General features: G+C 38.4%; 2 protein-coding genes across 2 annotated transcripts; one reads left to right on the top strand and one right to left on the bottom strand.

Moving 5' to 3' along the window:
* The first annotated feature begins 2149 nt into the window (after window positions 1-2149).
* Window positions 2150-8223, top strand: LOC121267004 (eukaryotic translation initiation factor NCBP). Its single transcript, XM_041170888.1, has 6 exons — window positions 2150-2429; window positions 5631-5726; window positions 5832-5936; window positions 6054-6131; window positions 7647-7766; window positions 7843-8223. Exons 1-6 carry the CDS (start codon window positions 2238-2240, stop codon window positions 7972-7974), a joined length of 723 nt encoding a protein of 240 aa, XP_041026822.1. The 5' UTR covers window positions 2150-2237; the 3' UTR covers window positions 7975-8223.
* Window positions 8224-24882: 16659 nt separating this feature from the next.
* LOC121267240 lies at window positions 24883-26236 on the bottom strand. Its single transcript, XM_041171084.1, has one exon. The coding sequence runs from the start codon at window positions 26128-26130 to the stop codon at window positions 24883-24885; it is 1248 nt and encodes a 415-aa protein (XP_041027018.1). The 5' UTR covers window positions 26131-26236.
* Between the last annotated feature and the right edge of the window lie 367 nt (window positions 26237-26603).

Genomic DNA, 26603 nt, shown 5'->3' with positions numbered 1-26603 from the left:
TTGTTTTTGGTCTAATTATATCCTTAATTCAATTTACATCATAAATAGACTACCCACTCCATTTCTGTCAAATAAATCATCTTTTGAAACTTTATTTCAGAAACCACCTTCATATAATCACCTTAAGGTCTTTGGATGCCTCTGTTATGCATCTATACCTGCTTCTCATTATTCAAAATTTGATGTAAGGGCAGAATCTTGTGTCTTTCTTGGTTATCCTCCTAGAATAAAAGGATATAAAGTACTTGGCCTTTCTACCAAATTGGTTTTCAATTCGAGAGATGTTAATTTTCATGAGGATTTTTTTTCCTTTTCAATTATCATTACCACCTTCATCTTCAGATCCATTCTTAGTCATTCATTCCCCTATTATAGAAGATATTCATTTTCAGTCTACACCTATTACAGAAGATATTTATTTTCAGTCATTACCATCTAACAATAATAATGATCTTCTCCTACACAAAGAAGGTCTATTTGACATAGAAGACAACATATGGTGGTAGAATCATCATAGGAGATGGTTCACATAACACAAGTACAATATATCCTATCTCTTCTACTCTCTCCTATTCAAAGCTATCTACTATTTATTGTGCCTTTACCTTATCAATCTCCTCCCATTCTGAACCCAAAACTTGTAGTCAACCTATTAAACACTCACATTGGAAAGAAGCAATGGTTGTTAAAATAAATGCTCTTGAAGAAAATAAACTTGATTTTTAACTAATCTACCACCTTGTAAGAAAGCAATTGACTGTAAGTGGGTGTACAAATGCAAATTTAACTCAAATGAGACTCTAGAAGGTTATAAAGCTAGATTAGTTGCAAATGGGTACACTCAATAAGAAGGTATTGATTATTTTGATACCTTCTCTCCTGTTGCAAATATTGTTACCATTCGATGTCTTTTAGCTCCGGCAATTGTATATAATTGGTATTTACATCAACTTGATGTAAATAATGTGTTTCTTTATGGATAATTGAATGAGAAAGTATATATGCAAGTGCCACCAGGTTTTGAAAAACCAAGAGATACACGGGTTTGCAAACTACACAAATCTATTTGTAGATTAAAACAAGCTTCCAGGCAGTGGTTTTCAAAGTTTACATCAACCTTGCTATAATATGGATTTACTCAATCAAAGTTAGATTATTCTTCGTTTACAAAATCCTGTTTTTCCATATTTATAGCTCTTATTATGTATGTGGATGATATTGTCATTGTTTGTAATGATTTAAATGCTGTGAATTCTTTGAAATCGTTTCTACAATCCAAATTCAAGCTCAAGGATCTTGGAAACCTCAAAGTACTTTCTTGGTCTTTAAGTGGCTAGATCCACTGTTGGCATTTCCATATGCCAATGCAAATATACATTGGAGATTCTTGTTGGCTTTGGTTTGTTAGCCACCAAGCCTTCCAAATTTCCTATAGAGCATAATTTAAAACTCTCACCTGGTAAGATCCCAAATCTTAATTTCAGATCCCAAATCTTATAAGAGGCTTATAGGCAGATTGTTGTACTTGACTACTACCAGACCTAACATAGCATACTCAGTTAATACTCTGAGTTAGTTTCTTGCTCAGCCACGCCAACCTCATTTTGCTGCAGTTAAGAGGGTCTTGAGGTATCTTAAATCCCCACTTGGACAAGGCCTTTTCTTTCCTAGTTCATCCAAGCTGCAATTACAAGCTTTCTATGATTCAGATTGGGCTGTTGTTCAAATAATTAATTTTATGAAAAGTTAAAAAAATAGTAAATTCCATTAATAATTAATTTAAAATAAATTGAAATAGATTTGCCACCCAAACACAAATTAAAATAAATTAATTTAAAATAATTAATCTTTGGGAATAATGGGTCAAAAATAAAAGAAAAATCATAAGAGCTATTATCTTTAAAATTGTACTTCTTAAATATTCAGCTCTTTGGCTAGATTTGAATTGAGAAACACTCTTAACTCATCTTATCACATCTCATTATTATAATTTTTATAAATTCTAATATAAAATATAATAAATAATTTAATTTTTTTAAATCTTAAAATAATATTTTAAAAAAAATATTTTAATAATATTTTATTTAATTTTTAAGTTTCTCTTAACTCAATCATCACTGACTCTCCAAACCTAATTCTCCGAGGTTTTTTTTTTTTTTTTTTTAAATCTAGAGTTCTCGGTTGTTGTAAGAGGGAGAAGAGAGAAAGAACTAGGGCTCTTGTGGACAGAGCTGAAAATGGAGTCGGTAGCAGAGAAGAAGGAATCGGAGATCCACAACGACAGCAACGGTGAAAATACCCAGCAAACTCTAGATTATTCTTCTTCGTTGTCGGCAACTACTGATAACACTAATACCAGCAACAGTATCAGTAAAGAAGCCCAGGAACGCCAAGCTCGCGACCTCAAAGCTGGCCTTCATCCCCTCAAGGTTTCCGCCCCATCGCCTCTGCCTCTCTCTCTCTCTCTCTCTCTCTCCGCACACACGTATATACCGTGTAATAACTGAATTATTTTGTTGCAAACTCTTCTTCGTGCTCTACAATAGCCTCGGATTTGGTTTCAAGTAATGCTTGAAAAGGACTAATGTTAGGCTGTATGGTTGACAATTTTATGATATTTGGGCTTTTTTCAAACCCAATTTCAGTGTTGACCTAGGAAGATTTGTTAGTTCCTTCAGAGATTGGATTGTTTGCTAATCTTATGTATGAAGAAACGTAGTTTTAGTATACACGCGCTGGAATACCTTCACGTCTGTGAGAGCTTAGGAGCTTTCTGTTGTTTCGAAACCCAAGTCTTTCGTATTGAACTGTTACGGATATTCAGTAAATAGACGATAGGGGGAGGGGACCGAATTGCTGGTTTAGGAAGTACGTGAGGTTTTCCCTTGAGGGGTTTTCCCTTGAGGTGAGGGTTCAAGATGCAAGTGTTTAGTTGAAGAACTAAGCTCGAAAATATGCAATTCTCATCCTAGGATGTGGGTCAAGGCAAACCTTAAGTTTTAACTTTTCTCTTTGCTTGTTTTTAAATTTTATATTTTTTGGGAACTCGATGGAAGAAAATATGGAAGATAAAAGTACTGCCAAGAGCTTCATTTTTTGCTTGGTTAGTATCTCTTGGGAGATTCTTACCATGGATAATATGAGGAGACAGTACTTGGTCTTCTGGAGAGAGGGATACGATCCCTTGTAATGCAGTTGCAATTCATGAGCAATGGAGCAATGAGTCTGTGTTCCATCTTTATTACACTGTCAGATGGCTAGTACTCTATGGATTTATCTTTGGTCAGGTTAGGTGGGTTATGCCTAGAAGCATAGTAGATCTTTTTGACTCACGAGAGGAATAGGTGGTAGCTCACAAATTCTAGTGTGAAAAATGGTTCCTACTTATCTCATTTGGTGTATCTGGAGGGAGAGGAGTGGTAGGAACTTTGAGAATCGGTACAAACGATAGTGGAACTCATGGCTCTTTTTTTCAGCACTCTACTTCTCTGGACAACATCCATAGACTTTAATGTTCACTGTACATGATTTTCTTGTATCCCTTTCTATTTCTACGTTGGTGACTCTCTTGCATACACCTTGTTTGTCAATTGCACATTTTATGGGGTGTTTGGGGAATGAGATGAGATGAGATGAGAATTCTGTGAATATTAGTGAAATGACTTGAGTTAAGATGTTTTATTGGGTTTTGGAAAATGAGAGAAAAAGTTGAAGAAAAATATTGTAAAGTTAAAATATTGTTTAGAATATAATTTTTTAATATTATTTTTGTTTTGAATTTTGAAAAAGAGTATTGTTTTTTGTGTTTTGTTTGGAAGTTTGAGAAAGTTGTAATGATTAGATGAAAAAGTTGTAGATTTGAAATTGAAAAGTGTTTGTGTTTGAGTGATGGTTGGAAAGGAAATTATGAGAAATTTTGAGATGAGATGGTTTGTGTTTCCAAACAAGGGCTTAGTGTTTAATGAAATGATTATTCCTTATCAAAAAACAAATCTTGGGAACTGAGAGTTTTAAATTGTGTGACGCTTAGGTCTTAGATCTTGAGCTATTGAGAACTCATTCAGTTTGGAAGCTTTGAAATTTATGCATGTGCTTTCGAATGTGAGGGTTTATCTTGGTTAGTCCCCATCGAAAAAAAAAAGGTTTATCGGTTAGTAAATAGACAGACCTGGAAAAAATCCTTTTCCTTTTCTTTTTTTAACATTTTGCTTTATATCTGCACATTAAGCAGACACGGAAACTAAATTTTCCTAATAATTGAACTACAACTGTAAGGTCATTTTAATGTGTTTGGAATAAATTGAATTTAACTTGTAACATCATTTTACAGTTCTGAGAAGACAACCCCTTAGAGATTGTAATGACTATAGGGATATGTCTAATTTAGATTAGATGACCTGTTCTAAATCTGTCCTGCCGTTTATGATGTAAGATGATGACTTTTGGTAATCAGCCTGAAATTGATAATTGTCCTAATAATATATTTACACTAACTCTGTGAATCTAGTCGCACCACTAAAAGTTTCATGATATGAATTTCTTTTCATTTATGTGGTATAGGTGCAACAAGCAAGGATCCATTATGTCCTGCCCATTTGCATCCTGAATTAAATTAGTTATCCTTTTCAACCTTACTCATATGCATTTGTTTACATATTTCAAAAAGCATATGCATTCATCTTACTTTTAGAGGTTACATGTTTGTGTACTTGGGCTTTGCCGAATCATGTGGATTAATAAATTCTTCTTACTTATAAAAAAAAAACTTTTAGAGGTTACCTATGGCTCTCAAGTGAGGACTTTATTGTCATTGTCATTATTTTTTATTTTTTGCCTCTGTCGCTGTTATTCTTAAATTTTGTTTATAAAGAAAGCATATATTAGCATCATGTTAACCATTTCCATCTCTCTCTCTCTCTCTCTCTCTCTCGTGTACATAGAACAAAAATTCATTATTTTTATTTTTTGAACTAAAACACTTTTAATTATTAAACCCTATACCAATGAAAGTTCCGAAATGGGAACTTTACCAAGAACAGGCAACTAAGGTGGCTCTTCATTGCCTGTCCTATAGATAGATTATAGTTTGCTATCTTAGAGGTTCAATTTGACTATAATTATCCCCTATAAAGATTTCTAATTTGCTTTGAAATTTATTCTAAAAGGTTTGACTGAATGCTTGACTAAGTACTTATATATGATGTAGTTATTCTTTTTATGTCTGAGATCTAAGGGGATATTTGGAAAAGTTTTTCATTTCATCCCATCTCATTTCCTTCCCTAACATCATTCAAACACAAACACTTTCAAACTAATCATTACAACTTTTCCAAACTTTGAAATAAAAAAACAAAAAACAATTCAATTTTTTCAAATCCCAAAATAAAAATAATATTAAAAAATTTATATTCTAACAATATTTTAATTTTATAATATTTTATTCAACTTTTTCTCTCTCATTTCTATCTCATTACTATTCACAAACCATCTTACTACTATCCATAAAATTTTCATCTCATCTTATCTCATCTCATCTCATTCCCCAAGCATCCTTTAAAACTTTCTTTTTGTCAACTTATTATCACAATGTTATAGTGGCGTTTATTTTTCTTTCATATCTTTGTGATCAGTACAAGTTTGTATTTTGGTACACTCGCCGAACCCCTGGAGTTAGAACGCAAACATCATACGAAGACAACATAAAGAAGATTGTTGACTTCAGTACGGTAAGATCTTGACAAATGCAGATGAGGTTTGAATACTACCTCACGTTAAATTTACTTTCTTGGCCCATTGTTTTCATTTGCACTTTTAACATTATTCCTTCACAGGTTGAAGGTTTCTGGGTCTGCTATTGCCATTTAGCTCGCCCTTCCTCCTTGCCAAGTCCAACAGATTTGCATCTTTTCAAGGAGGGAATCCGCCCTCTATGGGAGGTGTACATATAAAACCTAAGCTAGAATTATTTTGTTTCTCTCTTTATTTATGATTATTTATTTGTAAAGAATTTATCAGAAGTGCGCACAACCTGAACAAGATTTATTGTTTCTCAGGACTCTGCTAACTGTAATGGGGGTAAGTGGATAATTCGATTCAAAAAGGTTGTATCAGGGCGCTTCTGGGAAGACTTGGTAAGGGGAAGGACTGATTTAATTTTCTTTCTTCTCAAGTGTACAGTTTGTCATGCTATATCTGTATTAGAAGTTAATTGCCTTTCTTTTGCAACAACCAAAACTGTTTTTCTTTCACCTTTCAAAAAAATATATTTTCTTAATTTTTTGTTGTTGCCATGCTGCTATTATAAGTTCCAAATGGTTTTTGTCGACAAATTATTTGATTTGAGTTCCCAATTTCGACTGTTCATTCAGAATATGATTTACTCTTAATTTAGTACTATTTTGTTTTTGCACTTACTGATATTGATCTTTGGAACCTTATTCCTGTGATATCCCATATGATAAGGATAAGAGCAGGTGGTGTATGGGAGGGATCCCACATTGCTTGGAAGGAGAAGTTTTTGCTCTTTATAAGGTTCCAATAGAACTTCAATTGTATCATTGACTAGTCCTTCTGGAATATAGGCCATGTGACTTAGGCCTTCCATTGGGGCGTTACAATTCCTGTATCCCAAGAAAATCATTTAATAATTGGAACTAACTTATGTCAATTTACAAGCAGCGCCGGTTTCAGTAAACTGAATTTATCATGAAATTTCAAAGACAATGGAGACCTGTTTGCACAATTGCACATCTAAGAACTAGCTTTAGATGGGCAAATGTGAAGTGTTTTGATACACTAATCTTTGGATCAGGATAGAAACATAATCTAGCAACTTTCAGTGTGTTTTCTTGGCTTCAACTTCTGTTTCTCCTTGTCTTTCTTGTAATCCGGAGACTTTCAGTTGTCTGCCACTCTTATGTGGTATACATATGAGGGCTTTGTTAACTTTGCATGTATATCTTGCATGATGCTTATGGGCTGCAGACATATCTATCAAAACATGTGTAGTATTTATTGTAGTGAACAAGTTTTAGTAATCATGAGCTTCGTGCATGATTGCTTGCTCCATTTCCAGTATTTTGTTTTTTTCAAGATTCTTAGTTAATTGAACCTATGATAGAAGCATGGAAACTCAGTCCAAGATAACATACAAACTTTGGTAGCATCTTTTCGTTGTTTATACCTTTGGGGATCTTACTCTTACCGAAGTGCTTCTAATGAAGTTGCGTTCGTCTTCATAAATACATTTTAGGGATTCACTAGCTGATAACAATAGGAAGACTTTGTGATTGAACTGCATCCAATAATTTTGCATTGACTTTAATTGCACAGGAATTTTGTTGAGTGGTGAAAATACTAGTTGCATATATCTTTCTCTTAGCAGCTGGAACAAATCATGCTACTTTTTACATAATGGTTAAATTTGGGAAAATGATTTCCCTTGTTTTCTACAGAAAGTTGTTGCAGACAGCGAGGTATCTCTTTTAAATATTTTCCTTGGCAACATTTAGACCTAATGTATACTTGATCCTACCCCTTTTATGAATTTTAGAACCCTAGCTTTTTTATCCTGTAGTCATGAACACAACTTTCCTTTTATTATTGTGGAAGTCGCAGTTTGAAAGTTAGTACTGCTTATCTTGCAGATTCTTGCTTTAGTGGGCGACCAACTTGATTATGGAGATAACATATGCGGTGCAGTACTAAGCATTCGTTTCAATGAGGATATAGTAAGTGTGTGGAATCGCAATGCATCTGATCATCAGGTTGGTGAACACACAAATAACTTATAGATGCACAAATTAATTATGTAATAGCTTGACCTTGGTTCGCTCATGCCAGGCTGTAATGGCTCTAAGAGATGCAATCAAACGGCACTTGAAGCTTCCCCACAGCTATCTTATGGAGTACAAGCCCCATGATGCTTCTCTGCGTGACAACTCATCCTACAGAAACACATGGTTGAGGGGGTAGAGCTCTATGATGGATTCTCTCTTCATGCAACCAGACGAGCAATGAAAGAGTTCCTGTTAAGGTCACTGCCATGTAGGAAGTTCATTTACTGATTTCATGTGGTTACGCATGCTCTACATTCAAACTACTGTGTTGGGCGAGTAATGATTTGGTAACATCTAAACTGTAGGGATACCCATATGAAATGAATTTAGTTAAGTTTTAAATATGAATTACATATGTTTATGATAAATTTTATTGTTAGTTGCATGTCTACCGTTTTATGCATATGGGTTCCAATAAATGAATGTGAAATTGGATCAGGGTAGAACGCTGACCCCCTCGAGTCAGTTTTCAGCCCTTTCTGGCGGTTGAACCAAAGATCGTAGGGCTTTAGTTTCAATAATCAACCGGTCGACACCTTGCCACCGAACTGAATGGACCAAAGTTGATGTACAGAGTAACAAAACCAACTTTAGGAAAGCGGTTAGGTGTCTGGTTTGATCTGGAGGGGTGATGTGAGAGTAGAACTTGTCTAAAATTGTTTCTTCAGCTTGCCGTCTCCCCTGCCTGCGAGTGGCTGCTTTGAACAGTTGAGGGAATGCTTGAAAATCTCTTAAGCGTGATAGCTTCCTTGATGGGCCCATGCTGGTTATCAATAACTATTTGTACTGCATCTCTCTCTTTTTTATGTTTCATTTTTCTTTAGTTCCTAAAGTCCTGCATCGGTTGACAAACGCAATGAATTTAAAATGGGGCTGCATTTTTTCTTTCACTAGATCGCATAGATTGGGAGATGATCCCTTAATTCTCACCCTTGCTAGTTTAGGGTTCGTTTCGGAAGTGAGATCAGATTAAATGATAAATATTTGTAGAGTAATGAGATGGTTTGAATTAAGATCTTTGAGTTGGTTTTGAAAAAGTGTTGGGGTCTCATTTACAGATATGTTTGGATGTAGAAGTGAGATTAGATGATTTTAACTTTTTATGGAGATTTGAGAAAGTGGTGGATCTCATAAATGATTATAAAGTATTTTTAATGATTAATTAATATTGATGAAAATATTTAAGCAAAAGTCATGTTCGAAGAATTTGTATCATCTTCCTGTACACCGTGCTTCCATTAATAGTTGGTTCACACCCACTGTTCTCTTCTTCCTCCTCAATTTCATGATTATCACCATTGCTATTACTTCAAACCTAGGTAACTGAAAGCACTGAGACCAACGACAACAAAATCAAGAAGCAGCAGAAGCTCATGAACACTCGCAACATCCACAGATTGCTAGATCTTCATCTACGTTGAAGAGGCTCAAATCCATCAACTTCTAAACCTACAGATCCCAAGAAATTTCTACCACCTTCGAGCAAACCCCAGAATAAGAGACCCATTATGCTTTCAAGCAGTCCCATGAACAAGAGGAACTCCCACTCACCAGATCTCCATTTGTGCTTTAGAGACTCAAATCCATCAACTTCTACAGTTATATATACTAAGGGCCCACCACAGTACAGTCTCACACCACCAACACCACCACCGGTTTGCAGAAAACTCAGGAATCCAATGCCCATTATGTTATGAGGCCCACGAATTGGGCTTGATTCTGAGGGTGCAGAAGGGCCTTGGAGGTTGGCCTACGGATGAGTCCAAGTTCAAGTAAGGAAACGGGGCGTTTTGGGAAGGCAACACAGCAGTTGCGAATTGGAGGAAAAGAATTGGGAAGAGTCATGCGCTCATGTTGGTAGTTTGTTATTTTAGTATTTTACTATTTTGTCCCTTTCAGTTTATTAGTCCACTCATAAGCCACTGATTGGCATGGGTAGTTACCTGCAGATGGGGGGAATCAAGAAAAAGGGGATTACGGTTTTCATTGTATTCATCTCGAAGAATATTGAGCAAGCTTTTTTCTGTCTTTCATGGAGGTTGAGTATTCCTCGAAAATACTCATTTATCTTAATACTGTTCTAATATTTCATTACAAGTCTCAGAGTTTATTATTCATTGTGAATTTCGCTACTTAGTTCATTACAATTGGTATCTAGAGACATCGGTCCTTCATGGCTGAAAACACCGAATCCAAACGTGCACAAGAGGAGAGGATGCAAGCCCACATGGAGAGACTTCACACCCAGGAGGAGAGGATGCATGTCATGTGAGAAGACATCACTCAGTTGATTAAAATAGTCCGCACCATTGTCAGCCAAATAGCTGTCCAGGTGGTTCACTGTGACCTGCACCATGATAGAGAGAACCATGAGTATCGAAGAGATGGCCAAAGAGGGGTCAAACTGGAATTTCCTTACTATGATGGCAGCAACCCAATTGGCTGGATTTTCAAAACTTCCCATTATTTTGATTATTACCAAACACCACCTGCACAGAAGCTGTTAATGGCTTCTTACTACATGGAAGGAGATGCACTAATTTGGTACCAAGATGCTATGGAAACTGGGCAGTTTAACAACTGGGAAACCTTTACTAGGGCCTTGCTGTTACGCTTTGGACCATTAGCCTATGATGATCCAATGGAGGCACTTACTCGTCTCAAACAAGTCACTATTGTTGTCCAATATAAAGCCTAGTTTGAAGCCCTTTCTCCTAAGTGGGCTGAAAGATGAAATTTGTCTGCCAGCACGAATGTTCAACCCACTAAGTCTTACTGCTGCCTTTGGGTTAGCAAAAATTTAGGAGGAATACTTAAACAGCTCCAAGAAATTTGTGAGAGGGTGGATGGAGAAATCCATGGGGTCCACAAGCTCGAGTCCTACCATGGGGCCTTACCTAGGTCCATCACAAGGACAGGGGAAGCAAGGACATAAATTCTTTAAACCTTCCAGGAAAATTTCCTCAACTCAGATGGATGAGAACAGGAAAAAAGAACTTTGCTACCATTGTGAGGAGAAATAGAGTCCCTCACATACGTGCAAGTCACCAAGGGTTTATGTTCTTAAAGGATGGGATGATGACTTTGAGGACAAGGGGGAGGAAGTGCTCTTTGATTCTCAAGAAGTGGAGGATAGCTCACAAGGGAAAAAACAGACAACAAAATGGAGATTTTCTTGAATGCTATAACAGGAGCTCCAAACCCTAAAACCATGAGGTTATGTGGCTCCATTGGAGGGGGAAGAGTGGTGATCTTATTGGATTTAGGAAGTACACACAACTTCCTAGATCCCTTAATTGTTAAGAAGGCCAAACTCTGGTGGACCCAACAAGGAAGCTGAAAGTCAGAATACTAATGGAGAAATGGTGACCAGTGAGGGATTTTGCCAGAATGCCTTTTTATTTGTTAACACTTGGGGGGTGTGATGCTATGTTGTGTATTCAGTGGTTGGTGACACTGGGAACTATTACTTGGAATTTTTCTAACTTGCTTATGGAGTTCTAGTGGGAAGGGAAGAAGGTAGAATTAAAAGTGTAATACATGAGTCCTTGTAATGCCCATCCTTATGGTGAGACTTTTTATAAAATATTTTTATAGAGGACGACGAGAATTACCGTTCGATTTAAAACTTTTTACTTGCATACTCAAGGTGCAAGACTCTACGTTTATCACATAAAAATGTGCTTTTAGAATAAAAGAGGTTTACAGCGGAAAACATGATTCTTACAATGAAAGGGTCCCTCGTACAATTAAAACTCGTGCCTAGACTTCTGTGCTCTTCCCCATGAGCCGTGTCCGTCCTGATTGTTCAGTTCCTGTGAGGGGGAGGGACATGCATAAAAACTAAAATGAGTCGATGACTCGTAAGTATTACTTCATACGGTTAAAATATAACAACATAGGTTTTCATTCATGCATTCATCATTCATACATACTATACGTACATGCATACGTGCGTTCATTCGAAAACATTATTGGACGGGGTTTTCCTTTCAAAATGGTATTCCAAAACACTGTTACGCCCCGTGTGTTGGGGTTAGCGGTCTTCCTTTGGACCCAGACTCCGCCCGTGGCTACGGGTTGGGAATCCCTTTCATAGGGGGCAGTATTGGATGCACTTCCAGTACTACTTACCCGACATTGCAATCTGCCCATTCAATGGTACCCTTTCATTCATTCATGTGGTCGTTACGTGTCTTCATACATTTCATGCTTTCATGTTTTTTCTTTGCTTTTCATTCGTTTATGCCAGCTCTAAAGAGCTAGAGCTTTCATTTGGTTCTTCTTTCATTTAACAGTCATTTCATGAGAAAACATTTCCTTTCATGAGAAAACATCGTTTGGGGCGTAAGCCCGAAAATGTCTTTCCTTCTTTTTTTTTTTTTTTTTTTTTTTTTTTTTTTCCTTCGTTTAGCAGTTTGTTCATGGAAAACGTCATTTTAAAACATACATGAGCTTAAACGTCGGCTTTCATGGCATCCATAAGCGTCACCTTAAACGTCGTCTTTCATGGTATCCATGAGCATCACTTCATGGCGCTCATGAAAGCGTCGGTTCGTAGGATCCATAAGAGCGTCTGTTTTCATGTCTTTCGTGCAGTTCCTGGATTTTCTTAGAAAATACATACAATAGATACAACGTATAGTCATCCATTCACATGCATACAATTAATACTTTCGTTGCGTAAAAGGGGGCTCCTAAAGAGGACCGTACATACGTATACCATTGAACACTTAGCATTTTCTTTCATAAAAATGTCTTTCGTGTCTTTTCGTAAGGCATCGTAAGGAAAAGCGTTTCGTTTTCATTTCTTTATATTTTAAAAAGACTCTAGAAGAGTATGAACGTAACACTTACCTGGACTTCATGCTACTTGCATATCATGCAGTCCATTCATGTGCGTGTCAGATGGCAACCTACATACATACACATAACCTTAACGTCATTCTCTATCTAATGCATAATCAACTTAAACTAGAAATAGAACTACGCTTTACTTAGAACACTCTCCTTCTATCCCGTGCACTTACGTGCCCTTTACTATGTTAAACCCTTCGGGGACCATTATGGTCACCACATCTTCCAACTCAAGGTCTTGCCTCGAGTGCTCATCCACTAAAGTGAACCCATGATTCACCTTAGGATTAAGACATTAAGACCTTAGTCTTACTCTTCTCACTAACCATATTCGACGCATAATTTTGACCGATGGAATCACGGATCCCAATCCTAACAATACACCCGTCACTACCTTCATGCACCTTAGCCCACACTAAATCCTCATTCCCATCCATACAAGCCACATAGCTCTAAGCCAACTCTGAGGCTTAAGCACTGTGTAACTGTGCTCATGACAGATTACCCATTACATATGGTGAATCCGTCTGGCACATGTGTCTAACCAGATTACACATGTACCTTACCCTCTTATCACCTAAGATCAACATATAACACGTTGATCACCTGCTCGCAGGGACAAGGGTGATACTTCGATACCAACCTTCTTTTAACCCGGCTAGCATGACTCTTCATGCTATCCGTCCCTTTTGACAGTTCAACCCAACACTTAACATGACAAGACTCCATTCACCACTTCGCCTTATGTCACGCCATATAGCTCGAGACTACACCCAAGCCACACCATGACCTTGTCACGTTACCTGACATCCCACTACGTCATTCTTACATCAATCCTTAACTCATCACGAGTACGGTTCCTCACGTACTCCTGTCACATCGTGACATCTCGTCATGTTCCTGCTACACCATTTCTACAATAAATCCTCACCCATCATAAGCATGACTGTCAGGAACCACGTCACCTCGTGACGTTGCCCAGTCATGCTTTCGCTGCGTACTCTTATACTTGTTCTGCTACTTCACGCATACTCCTAGCCATAAGTCCATCACGGTGACACTTGTCACCTCAGACTACAAGCTGCACTATAACTACTTCGGGACATTTTTCTACAATTTCCGATACTATTCTCCACGTTCCACGCTCATCAATCACACAACCATCCTTATCTCTGCGACACGCCACACGGAGTGTCACTACCTCGTGGAGTACACTCCACGTTTACTCCCTTTTCACACACTACGACCCATCACCATTATGGCACACGTGCTACATGGTGCATTGTTCTACCACATGGAGTATACGTACTCCCTTCACACACACTACATCACATCACCATTATGGCGTACCTGCCATATGGTGGATCACTCCACCACATAAAGTACACTCCACGTGTACTCTCTTCACACACGTTACGCCACACAGAGTACACTCCACGTGTACTCCTCCCATTCCATAATACATCAGGCGGGTATATTCTATATATACTCTCCTTATTCCACACTACGTCACATCACCATTATGGCATACCTGCCATATGGTGCGTCACTCCACCACATGGAGTACACTTCACGTGTACTCCATTCACACACTACGCCACATCACCATTATGGCATACCCACCATATGGCGCATCACTCCACCACATGGAGTACACTTCTCGTGTACTCCCTTCATACATACTACGACCCATCACCATTATGGCATACTCGCCATATGGTGTATCTCTCCACCACATAGAGTACATTTCTCATGTACTCTCTTCATACACTACGACCCATCACTATTATGGCATACCCGCCATATGGTGCATCACTTCACCATATAGAGTACACTCCACGTGTACTCTCTTCACACACGTTAAGCCACATCACCATTATGGCATACCCGCCATATGGTGCGTCACTCCACCACATGGAGTACACTTCACGTGTACTCCATTCACACACCACGCCATATAGAGTGCACTCTACGTGTACTCTTCCCATTCCACAATACGCCAGGAGGGTATATTCTACATATACTCTTCTTATTCCACATTACGCCACACATAGAGTACACTCAGTGTGTACTGTTCCCATTCCACATACCGCATCACCAATACGGCATATATTCCATAACTACACTACACAACACAGTCTACAACACTGCACAACACAATTCCCAATTACGCTCCACACTTCACAGCGCACTACACAAATGAGCCCAACACTTCACTACACAACACATCTCAATATAGTGAACTCCACAATTACTAACGGCACAGTCCACAACCTAATCAACTAATCAGCATCTAACATAAATAACGAAAGATAGAGGGTTATACCATCGACTAGATAACCCGTGCGTTGCTCGCCGATCGTCACAGTCAATGATGCCGGAAGGGTCGTACGTGGCGGCTAACTCACGTACGGTGACTATTTGGGTGTTTGGATAGCTAAGTGTGGTCTTGGAAGGGCTTGTGGTGGCCTTGTGCTGGTGGAGCCGTGGAGGCTCGAAGGTGGTGGCACAGTGGTCCACGATGGTGGAGGGAGGAATGGCCGTGTGAGAGGGGGGAGAAGCCCGTGAGAGAGAGTGTCATGCAGTGCAAGCCGAAGGAGAGATGGAGGAGAGAGAGAGGGCTAGGGGAAAAGTGAGAGAGAAGAGAGGGGGCCTGGGTATTTAATCCAGTCCTTTCATCTAGGGATTTTCAAAATGATCTAATGATGGAGGATTAAAACACTGATTTGAAAATGCGTAAACATTAACTCAATTAAAAGCACTTAGAGTAATTAAGGTAGAATAATATTTAAACTAACTTTAGTTTATAAAATAATATTCTTCATCATTAATTAATGATGAAATCTTATTTAATATATTTAAAAGGATAAAATCATTTAATTAATTAAAGCTTTCAACATAATTTAAATCTCATAATATTTTAAATAGTTGAAATCATTTTAATAATAATATTAAAATGATTTCCGACAAATATAATATTTTTGGAGCTCTTCAAGAATATTATAATTGTCGTATTTAAAATCAAACTTAATTCAATAACACTGGAAATACTCCTTATAAATATTTCCAGTACATTTAAAACACTAGACGTGCCTTAGAAGTCACATAATATCTTTTAAAACACGCCATCGTGGTTCGGCACACATGATGAGGCTCGCCGTCGCTAGATGGAAAGGGTAGACAATCACACAGTTTCTGCTCTCGGAGTTTGCTTACGTTAGAAAGAAGGAACGTACGTCAGAAAGAGAGAAGCGTACATAAGAAGGAAGGAGCAGGGTATTACAGTCCTACTACGTAGGTTATTAATTATTTAAGTTAAATATTTTGAGATAAAGATTTTTATTGCTTTTAATTATTTTATTTTAAGATGAGTATGCTTTATTTTTAAAATATGATTTATTAAACTAAATTAAGGGTATTATTTTTAAGACTTTGAAATATTTTCTCTTAAGTCCTCTAATTTTTATTTATTTAAGAAATGGTCTAATTATTCCCTACCATTAGATTGATAGGTGAAAAGCATCCTTGAGGTGGATAGATCTCCACCATCCATCTCCCAAGCTTATGTGATAAGCTTTGACCAAAGCAACTAAATCCTTTGAGCTCGTAGGCTTCCTAAGCAAGCCACAAATTATCTTCTTTTTTTTTTTCTTTCCTTGCACCCATCGATTAAGACAACAAAAGAAAGAAGAAAAAACAAAAACTAATGCTAGGCATATCTACTCCTACCCGTTGACCCTCACCCAAGGAAGAAAACTTCATCTTCCTTTCCAAGCAAACCATAGCCAACGCACACCTCCATCCCTTTCCTTCCCCTTCTCTTTTCATCTTCAAGAAACCAAGCTCCCCTCATCTCCTTCAAGCCTTGTGACTCCATGGCAAGGGAAGAAGAAAAATATTTTTCTCTCATCCTCTTCAAACCGTACGAGAACACTCCCTCCATACCCATTTTCGGCTTTGCCTCAAAACTTGGAACTAAAGATTGATTTCATCTTCTAAATGGTGAAATATTGAAGGTAATAGACTTTTGGTTTATTCCCTAGTGTGATTTACATGTGGGTTTCGAGTTTCACCATTTTTCTTACCTATGATGTTTCAATTTTGGGGTTTAAAACAGTGACATCGTGTTGTCCTTCATCCACACAGCTATACCTCTATTTGGTCTTCCACTTGTATTTTGAAAGGGGGCTAAGAGCTTAAGGTAGAAATCCTAATTTGACTTATTTGTTTTTAATGTGATTTTGGAGGCCAACTAAGTTGTTTTAGCTTGTGTTTTGATGTAGTTAAATTCCTATATTGCAAGTAAATATGTATGCCCTGTTTTTGGCCCAAACTGAATGGTATTATAGTTGTTTTGCTATATATTTTCCTATATTTCAAAATGCTATGTTGTTATTAAACCCGGTTTAATCATAGGTAATGATTAAAGTGATTTTAAATTATATATGTTGGTATCATGTGCCTTGTGTTGAGGTTTGGTTGGTAATCCATTTTTAGGATGCTAGAGGTTTGGTTTAAAGGTTTTGCTTGCTCCTATAATTTTATATCTTGCAAAAGAAAGGTATTAAGTGAGTAAATCATAAGTTTAAGTGTTTAAAGGTTTTAAAGTTTCTTAATGGGTAACATTGCTATACTTTATGCTACGCTAATTTTAATGGGATATGTTATCTAAACTATTTAAAATATTGCTTGTGTGATTAGACTATAGCATAGTTGGTTTAGGTACAAGAAATTAATTATGCATGATATATTATGATATGTAAAGCTGTCCAAGTATTCCTAAGTCCATGTCATGCCATGTCTTAAAATAAAAATAGCCTATTTATGTTGTCTCTCGTTTGGTTAAATTCTACCTAATCCAAGAGTCTAAAATGTTGATAAGCTAACCTTTTTATAATGAGGGACTACAAGTTGATTTAAAAGGCATGTTTCCTAAGCTTGTTTAACCTACTTGAGATGCTTAAATCTATTTTAAATTTCAGGGAGGTCATGGTTTGCGTTAGGGGATCCTCTTTCACCCTATTTGTTCATTATTCTTCTAGAAGTCCTTTCTAGACTCCTTATGATGTATGATGATGATGTGGTGATCTTCACAAATGATAGCAAGAGATCTATTCAAGAACTCCTGTCTATTTTTCAGAAGTATGAGACTTGGTCTAGCCAGAGCATTAATAGAGATGAGACTACGATTATTTTTTCTCAAAAAATTCCTTCGGGTTGTACGAGAGCTATTAAGCGTATGACTGGGTATTCGGAAGGCTCCTTCCCTTTCAAATATCTAGGTGTGCCGATTATTTCGGGGAGGCTCAAGCAAGTTCACTTGGAGGAAATGGTCATAAAAGTCCGCAATAAAATCAGTGGCTGGAAGATGAAGCTCCTTTCATCGGGAGGTCGTCTTATCCTCCTGAGATATGTACTCTCTAGCATGGCTCTTCATTTGTTTGATGTCCTTCAGGTCCCTAAATCTATCATCAAGGAGCTGCATGGCTTAATCAGCACTTTCTTTTAGGGAGAGGTTAGTGGAAAAGGAAAGAAAAAATGGGTAGCTTGGAGGAACATGTGTCTTCCAGTGAATGAAGGTGGGTTGGGTTTGCGTCACCTAGATGATATGCAGAAGGCTTTGCATATGAGGTTCGATTGGAATCTAATCCAAGGTAAATCATTATGGGCTCAGTTTTTCAAGGATAAATATGTGAGCTCTAAACCTTAGGCTCTTATTGATGCGAATAAAGACACTAGATTTTGGAAAATGATTGCAAAAAGCATTCCTTTGGTTCTCAAGAATTCTAAGTGGCGGCTCAGGGATGGCAACCTTTTCTTCTGGTATGATAAGTGGCGGGATCGGGGTGTTTTCTGATTTTTCGGTGGTGGGTAATTTTTTACTTAAAGTTAAGGATTGTCAACTGTTGAATTCATTGGATGTGGATTTATCGGTTAGTTTGCTAAGCCATGATCATGTGAATGATATTCTGGAATCTTTAGTAGTTTGCAAGGGAGGATCGGATGTCTTGGTATGGATAAAGCAAGATAGTGGTTGTTTCTTTACAAAATCAGCATGGGATTGTATCCGTATTAGGGGTTCTTCTATAAATGGGCATATTTGGATGTGGCATAATCTGCTTCCTTTGAAGATTTCGATTTCTATGTGGAAGGCTTGGCATAATGCTTTCAGTGTGGATGACCATCTCCGTCGAATAGGGGTGCCGATTGTTTCTAAGTGTGATTGCTGTGATACTGGTAATTATGAAGATCAAAATCATGTGTTGTTTGGAGGGATTTTGCTGTGCGGATCTGGCGCTATTGTGGAGCTATCTTTGGGTTGCCGCTTCGTGGTAATTGGCAAGAGACAGTGTCCCTTTGGTTTCATCGAGCATCTTCCTCTTCTCAGGTTGGTACTATTGTGGGACTCCTTCCTTCTCTTCTTTCTTGGCGTCTTTGGCATCGTACATGTGTTGCTCACATGGAAGGTCATCTTGAGCCTTTTAATTTGGTTTGGCACTTGATTGTTCATGAGATTCACTCAATCTGCCAGGGCATTCACAAAGTTTCGAAATGCTCTAGGCATGATGCTCAGATTTTACAATCCCTGTTTATCTCACCTCTTGTTCCGCCGAGGCGATGCTCGAGGTTAGTGGCCTGGCGCAAACCCACTCAGGGTCATTTTAAGTTAAACACTAACGGTAGTAGTTTTAGGAATCCTGGGCTGTCTGGGGCGGGTGGTATTATAAGAGATGATCATGGTAATTTAATTCATCTTTTTGCCTTTCCTTTTGGGATTGGTTCGAATAATAGAGCAGAATTATTAGCTCTGTTGTATGGCCTTAAAGCTTGCAAAGCTCTTAGAATTGGCTATGTGGATGTTGAACTTGACTCACTAGTGGTGGTTTGGTGGTGTAATCAACGGCGATGTGGGGTTTGGTATCTGGGGGATTTTTGGGAGGAGATTCTTAGTCTTTTGGATTCGATGTTTTGCTCTGTTTGTCATGTTTTCAGGAAAGGTAATAAAGCAGCTGATTAGCTTGCTAAGTATGGTTCGCTTGGCCATCACATGGAGCAGCAAGTGATTGGGGAAGTGCCGAGGTTGCTAAGAGGTCTAATCCGCTTGGACAAGCTGGGTATTCCCTCGTTACGCTGTCGCTAATCTTTTTCTTGCTTTTGTTGTTGCTTTCTTCAGGCTTGTTTAGTTTTTTTCGAGTTTTGTTGGTTGTTTGGCTTAGGCTTGTTAGATTCTGTTTTGGTTTTTTGGTTTATTTTGTCACTTGGTTTTGGGTTAGTTTATAACATTTATCATATAAGCCCCCAAGTGTAATGATGTTACCACGGTATTCCTCCGCCATAAGTGAGGGCTTATTAATAAATTTAGGACGGGGCTACTATGAGTGTGTCTACCGGCTCTTTATAAAAAAAAAAAGAGTATATATGATCAATATATATATTTTTATAAGCTATGTATACTAATATCAGAGCCAGAGTCTGTTAGAAAAAAAGCTCAAACTCCGATGTTGACTTAGACTGCGTTTTATTGGAGCTCTAACTCCGATTGCGCAGAGTTGATGTCGGAATTGAATTTTCGTGTTTTTGCACAATCCTAACCACTGAGGTGGCAAATTCGACCACCTCGAAAATGGCCAACGGCCCTTGAATGTTCTTCAGTGGCCGACCACCACTATATGACCAAAAAGTAAAAAAAATATAATTTTATTATTATTTTTTATTTTTAACATTTTGCTTTAAAAGATATAAACTTCTTAAATGTGTTGCCTTCATGCATCTAAGGAATGACTATTCCTTCCATTTCTAAAAGAAATGGCCGTTCCTCATCAAAGAATATAACTATATTAGGGAAAACTTCAAGGTCTATTCAGTAAACAAAACAAGTCCTTGATCTTAAAATTATTCTGAAGAATAGATATTTTTCTTGAGCAATGCTACTCATAATCTTAGATTTTGTTGTCTTTAATTACACTTTTGTTAGAACATTTTAAATGATTACATATATCACTATTTAAATAGATAGCCATTTAAAATCATTAAAAAAATGACAATAAAAATCTTGTCCTATGTTTTTGCCAAAATGATTTTTTTTTTTTTTGAAAATAACCCTCCTTTGTATTACTTATGAATTAACTGTATACAAACTTTCCTGAAAAACAATGCTTTGAACTTCTGATGGAACACTCTCCATCCAGATTTTTTCCTCAACTAAAGAAAAAGACATTTTTGCAAGCTTATGTGCAACTTGATTACAATCCCTAAACGTATGTTGTACTATCCAACTTGGTCTGTTCTTCAGCACTCCCTTCACATCTTCAACTATTTGATCAAACCATTCCCAACTTTCCTCTTCACTATTTACTGCCTTCACAACAATTAATGCATCTCCCTAAAAAATAACTCTCTCCATATGAAGATCTGCACATAGTTTCATTGCTCTCCAAAAAGCATGAAACTCAGCAAAAACTGGATTGTAGTAACCTCTCTTCGAGCTGCAAAGGGATACCATAACCTCCCCCTTGTTATTCCTTGCAACAACACCAGTCCCCATTTTACCTTCCTTCTGATTTAATCCAGCATCCCAGTTTACTTTCACATGATCACAACTTGGGGCCTTCCATTTGCTACCTCTTCTTCCTATTGCAAAAACCACGTCCCTTCCCTTCACAGATAACTGAGCCATTTGGAACTCTTCTAGTGTTATTGCAGCTTGCTCAAGAATTGCACCAGGGCTAGCAAACTTTCCTTCAAAGATGAAATTATTCCTTCTGAGCCATATGCCCCTCATCACAACTGCCACCAACTCCATCTCCCCTTTTAGTAACTTTTTGAACCACAAATCCCACAACTCAGTAAGCTGCACCTCCTCACTCGACCATTTATGCAGAGGACTCTTCTGTTCAGCCCAGACATCCATAGCCCCTCTACAGCTCCATACAGCATGAGTTACATACTCCATCTCTGATTCACACACAGGGTAGCAAGGGTTGTCCACCACTTTCCTCTAGAACAAATTCCTTCTGGTTGGTAGACAATCGTTTAAAGCTTTCCAAAGAAAAACTTTAACTACTCCCGGCACATTTAGACTCCATAACATCTTCCAAACAAACTTGACCCCTTCTGACTGCTCCCCTCTTTCCCTCCTCTTCCTTCCCACCTCTAAATAATAGGCACTTCTCACACTGAACAACCCATCTTTAGTAGATCCCCAAATCTGCTTGTCAGGTATACCCGATTTACTCAAAGGCAGACTGCAAACAACCTTGGTTTCATCCTCATTAAGGACCTCCCTTATCAGAATTTCCTTCCATTCCCCACTACTAGAGTCAATAAATTCACTTACTTTCGCCTCTCTACTAAGAACAACAACAGGAGATTGAATACAATTAGTTAAAAGGGTTGGAATCCATTTACCACCCCACACCTTTATATTCTGTCCAGTGCCAACTCTCCATACCAAACCTGCATTGAGGAGTTCCAAAGAACTCCATAAACTCTTCCAAATCAGAGATGGCCTATGGCCTAACTTTGCATGTAATAAATCAGAATGTCTAAAATACTTTTCTTTAAGAACCAAAGCTGCCAAAGACTAAGGATTTGTGAACATCCTCCAACATTGTTTAGCTAGCATAGCAGTACTAAAACTTTCTAGCTCTCTAAATCCCAACCCCCCCTCAGCCTTTGACACCCCCATTTTTGACCAACTTCTCCAGTGAATTTTTTTGTCATTCTCCTTAAAACCCCACCAGAATTTAGCCATAACAGCTGCAACTTCCTTACATAGCTTTCTAGGTAACCTGAAGACATTCATGTAGTAATTAGGGACTGCTTGGATGACTGCTTTCAATAGTACCTCTTTTACAGCAGGAGACAAAAACTTGTTCTTCCAGTTATTCACCTTTTGCCACACCCTATCCTTTATACCTCTGAAAGAATTGTATCGTGACCTGCCAACCATAATTGGCAAGCCTAAATACATCTCACAGTTTGTAATCAGTTTTGCCCCAAGTTCCTTTAAAACACCTTCCCTCACTGCTGACTTTGCATTAGGACTGAAAAAAACAGTGGTCTTCTTCTTGTTTAGACTTTGACCCGAACCTTTTTCATATAACTCCAAGATATTCGTTATTTTCCTCCATTCAGACCAGCTTGCTTTACCAAAAATAATACAGTCGTTTGCAAACAAAAGGTGAGTCACTCTTGTACCACCCCTAGCCACAACCACACCCTTTAACTCCTTCATTTCCTCTGCCTGATTAAGCATAGCACTCAACCCCTCAGCACACAACAGAAAGAGGTAGGGAGAGAGTGGATCTCCCTACCTCTGATCACATCACCTGGGCTGCCATTTGTCAAAATTGCATAGGATACAATAGACACACAATCCATTATCATTGTCACCCATTTCTCGCAGAAACCCAGCTTCCTCATAACCTCCCTGAGAAAAGACCACTCTACTTTGTCATATGCCTTAGAAATATCAAGCTTTAGGGCCATACTTCCCACCTTATCCTTTTGCCTTGTTTTCATAGAGTGCAAGACTTCATATGCAGCTATAATATTATCAGTAATAAGCCTTTTAGGAACAAAAGCACTTTACTTTCTCGAGATGACATCACTCAACACTCTCTTCAATCTGTTAGCAAGAGTCTTTGCAATGACTTTATACATCACATTGCAGAGACTAATAGGTCTAAAGTCATTAACTGATTTAAGCTCTTTTACCTTTGGGATAAGGGCAACAAAGGTATGATTCAGTCCACTATCCATCCTTCCCCCAATTAAAAAATTCAATGCAGCCTCACACACATCATCCCCAACAATATCCCAATAAGATTGATAAAAACATGCCCCATAACCATCAGGTCCTGGGGACTTAAGAGGGCCCATCATTTTTAAAGCTTCTAACACTTCCTCCCTAGTAAAAGACTGCTGCAAGTAATTGTTCATATCTTCAGAAACTCGAACCTTTACTGCATTTAAACAAGAATCAATGATGCTGCTAGAAGGGGCAGCAGTAGTATATATCTCAGAAAAATGGGCTCTAAAAGCTTCAGCAATCCCTCTTTGATCCAAACTCAGATTTGACTTGGAATCCAATACTGACAAAATCCTGTTCTTTTTTCTTCTCTGGTTTGCACATGCATGGAAGAAATTTGTGTTCTTATCTCCCATGCAATACCAGTTCTTTTTTGATCATTACTTCCACTTCAAATCCTCTTGTTCTAATAAAGACCCCACATTTTTCTGAAGGGATCTAAGAACCTCTACATTCTGTGGCCCTTCTTGATCCTGCACCTCGTGAATTCTCTTAGTGAGCAACTCTATATCTTTTGCTCTTTTTTTGTCTTTTTTCCTGAACCATCCCACCAGATCCCCCTTACAAGCCTCTAAAAGAACTTTGACTCTCTTTATAGGATCTGTAATTCTACCCTCTCTGTTCCATCCTTGTCTAACCAGCTGCTCGCAAACCTCTTCTTTGATCCAACTTGCCTTAAACCTAAAAGGAAAAAACCTTCTACCTTGTCTATCTTCATCTCCCATCAAAGATAACAGGATAGGTAAGTGATTAGAACTTCTCCCTGCAAGTCCCTCCACCCTAATCTCCTTAAACATAGACCTCCATAGATTATTTGCCACACACCTATCCAATCTTTCTTTAGTAAAAGTGCTATCAGTGTGTCTATTACTCCAAGTAAAGAAGCCACCCTGACAACCCATATCAAACAGACTGTTACTCTCTAAGGCCTTACGAAAATGGGTCATTTGACTTTCACTTCTCTGGTTTCCCCCACATTTCTTTGCCTGTGTAAGAACTTCATTAAAATCTCCAGCAACACACCATGCAGCCTGGTCTGAGGGCTTTATTTTGTTCAACACTCACCCCTTTCCCCTTCCTTCCTTATCAAAACACTAATGTGCCATTGTGAAAAGTTTACTAGTTCCACCTCCTCCTCATGCTTCCAGAACAAGGCTAATCCACCCTTTCTTCCCAATGGATCCACACTTACACAACCATCCATTTGTAAAATTCCCTTCAAACTTTCCAACCTTCCTCCCTTCACCTTTGTTTCCATCAGGAAAACCACATTGGGCTGCTTATTCTTCACCATGAGGTGAAGATCTTGAACTGTCCAAGGGTTCCCAAGCCCTCGGCAGTTCCAACTGATGATTTTCATAATGCCTGGTGGGGCTACATCATAGCCTCCACCTCATAGAGATCCACAACAGGCTCTGCACCCTCATTCATTCTTGCCTTCTTTCCTCCCACAGACAGCACCATATCATTATCTTCATCAATCAAAGAATATTTAGTGTTAAGGTTCAAGAGACATACCAAACTAGCCTGATCCTTTCCCCTTGCTCTCCTTTTCCAGCTCCTTCTTCCCTCCATAGTTCGACCTTTGACATTTGAGATTTGATCTACCTCTGGCAATTGATCAGCCCGAGAAGAATTAGAGTTCAAAACAGGATCTAAACCCTCCCTCTCCTCCAGCCTTTTTGGACCAATCCTCCCACTGACATACGATTCTCCCCTTTTCAGAATCTCCTCCTCCTTTTCTGCCTTAGTAATCCCACCCTTAACTTCCTCAGACAAAATGATAGACTGCTCCCCCTTCCTCAGTCCCTCCCCCTTCATACCATCCACCCTCTCCTCCCCTACTTCCACAGTACTTCTTTTCTCCTGGTTATTGTTCCTCTTTCTCTCATTTTGTTTTTTATTCACCACCCTTGCTCTCATCCAGGTCCCATATTGCGCTGCTTCCACATCCCCTCTAGCAGTACAACCATCTTTCCCATGAACAATGCATCCACAGCTGAAACACAACTTTGGTAACTTTTCATATTGAAAAGGCACCCAGATCTTACCTCCTGAAATATTGACAGTTCTTCCTCGGGCCAATGGAGCCCTCAGATTGCACTCAATCTTCACTATCAGATAATGACCCCATGCCATTCCATCATCATTTACATCGATTTCACTCACCCTTCCAATCGAAGTCCCTATATGCGTCCCCATCCATTTATTCATATATCCTAACGGGAGATTGTGCATTTGAACCCAAAGTTCTGTAGAATCAAAGTCTAGCAGATTTGTTTGAGTTTCCCCATCAAAATCCTTTAACACAAACAGGAAATTGTCAAAAAGCCAGGGGCATCCCTCCAGTACTCTCGATTTGTCTCTCGCACTTGCTAGAGTAATAGCAAAACAATTGAAACCAATCTCCTCAAAATCCAGAGGTTTCCCCACCCTCCATATCTTCTCCATCGTCGCCTTTACTATTTCTTTACCGATCCTCCTCGGCGAACATATTTTCCCCACCAAACTTCTTTCTCCCCTCCTCCTAATACTCTCTTCCTCCCCTCCATTTACATCAATAGGAGTATTTTCTTCTTCATTAAGCCTCAGTCGACTCCAAACCTCTTCTATCTCCTCCATTTCTCCTCCGCAACCCACTGTAGTGAGTAATGACTCCGCTTTTTTCCTCACACTAAACGTGGGAAAAAACAGACTAACAAACTCCACCTTCCAATCGCCTTTTAGCAGACGGTTGAGAGAGAAGACTCTATTTTAATTGGGATCACTCATAATAAACTTTTTGCCAAAATAATTATTTGATAATTCTATTACTGAGCTATGAGGTTTACAATAAGGCTTTAAATTAAACATAAATACTAAAGGATGGAAAATCTTTAGATATGCAAATTCTACAAAAAAACATACCCTGACATCATCTCCATTGGCTGAGAACCCAGTTTCCCACTGGGAGGCTCCTCCTCGAGGCTTCTATAAGATAAACTGGGATGCTAGTCTTCAAAAGCAAAACTGTACAAGTGGAGTTGGTGTGGCCATTAGAGATTGGGAAGGCAACTTTATTGCAATAATGAGAATGAAAAGATCTTTATATCCAG

Source organism: Juglans microcarpa x Juglans regia, chromosome 5S, assembly GCF_004785595.1.
Source record: "Juglans microcarpa x Juglans regia isolate MS1-56 chromosome 5S, Jm3101_v1.0, whole genome shotgun sequence".
NCBI classification, from domain to species: domain Eukaryota; kingdom Viridiplantae; phylum Streptophyta; class Magnoliopsida; order Fagales; family Juglandaceae; genus Juglans; species Juglans microcarpa x Juglans regia.
Note: the sequence above shows the minus strand (reverse complement) of the source record. Positions and strands in the feature narration are given on the sequence as shown.

Coding starts and splice junctions, on each gene's coding strand:
- LOC121267004 (XM_041170888.1), top strand. CDS start 2,238: ATGGAGTCGGTAGCAGAGAAGAAGGAATCGGAGATCCACAACGACAGC. Junction 2,430..5,630: donor CTGGCCTTCATCCCCTCAAG/GTTTCCGCCCCA, acceptor CTTTGTGATCAG/TACAAGTTTGTATTTTGGTA. Junction 5,937..6,053: donor GAATCCGCCCTCTATGGGAG/GTGTACATATAA, acceptor ATTGTTTCTCAG/GACTCTGCTAACTGTAATGG.
- LOC121267240 (XM_041171084.1), bottom strand. CDS start 26,130: ATGGAGGAGATAGAAGAGGTTTGGAGTCGACTGAGGCTTAATGAAGAA.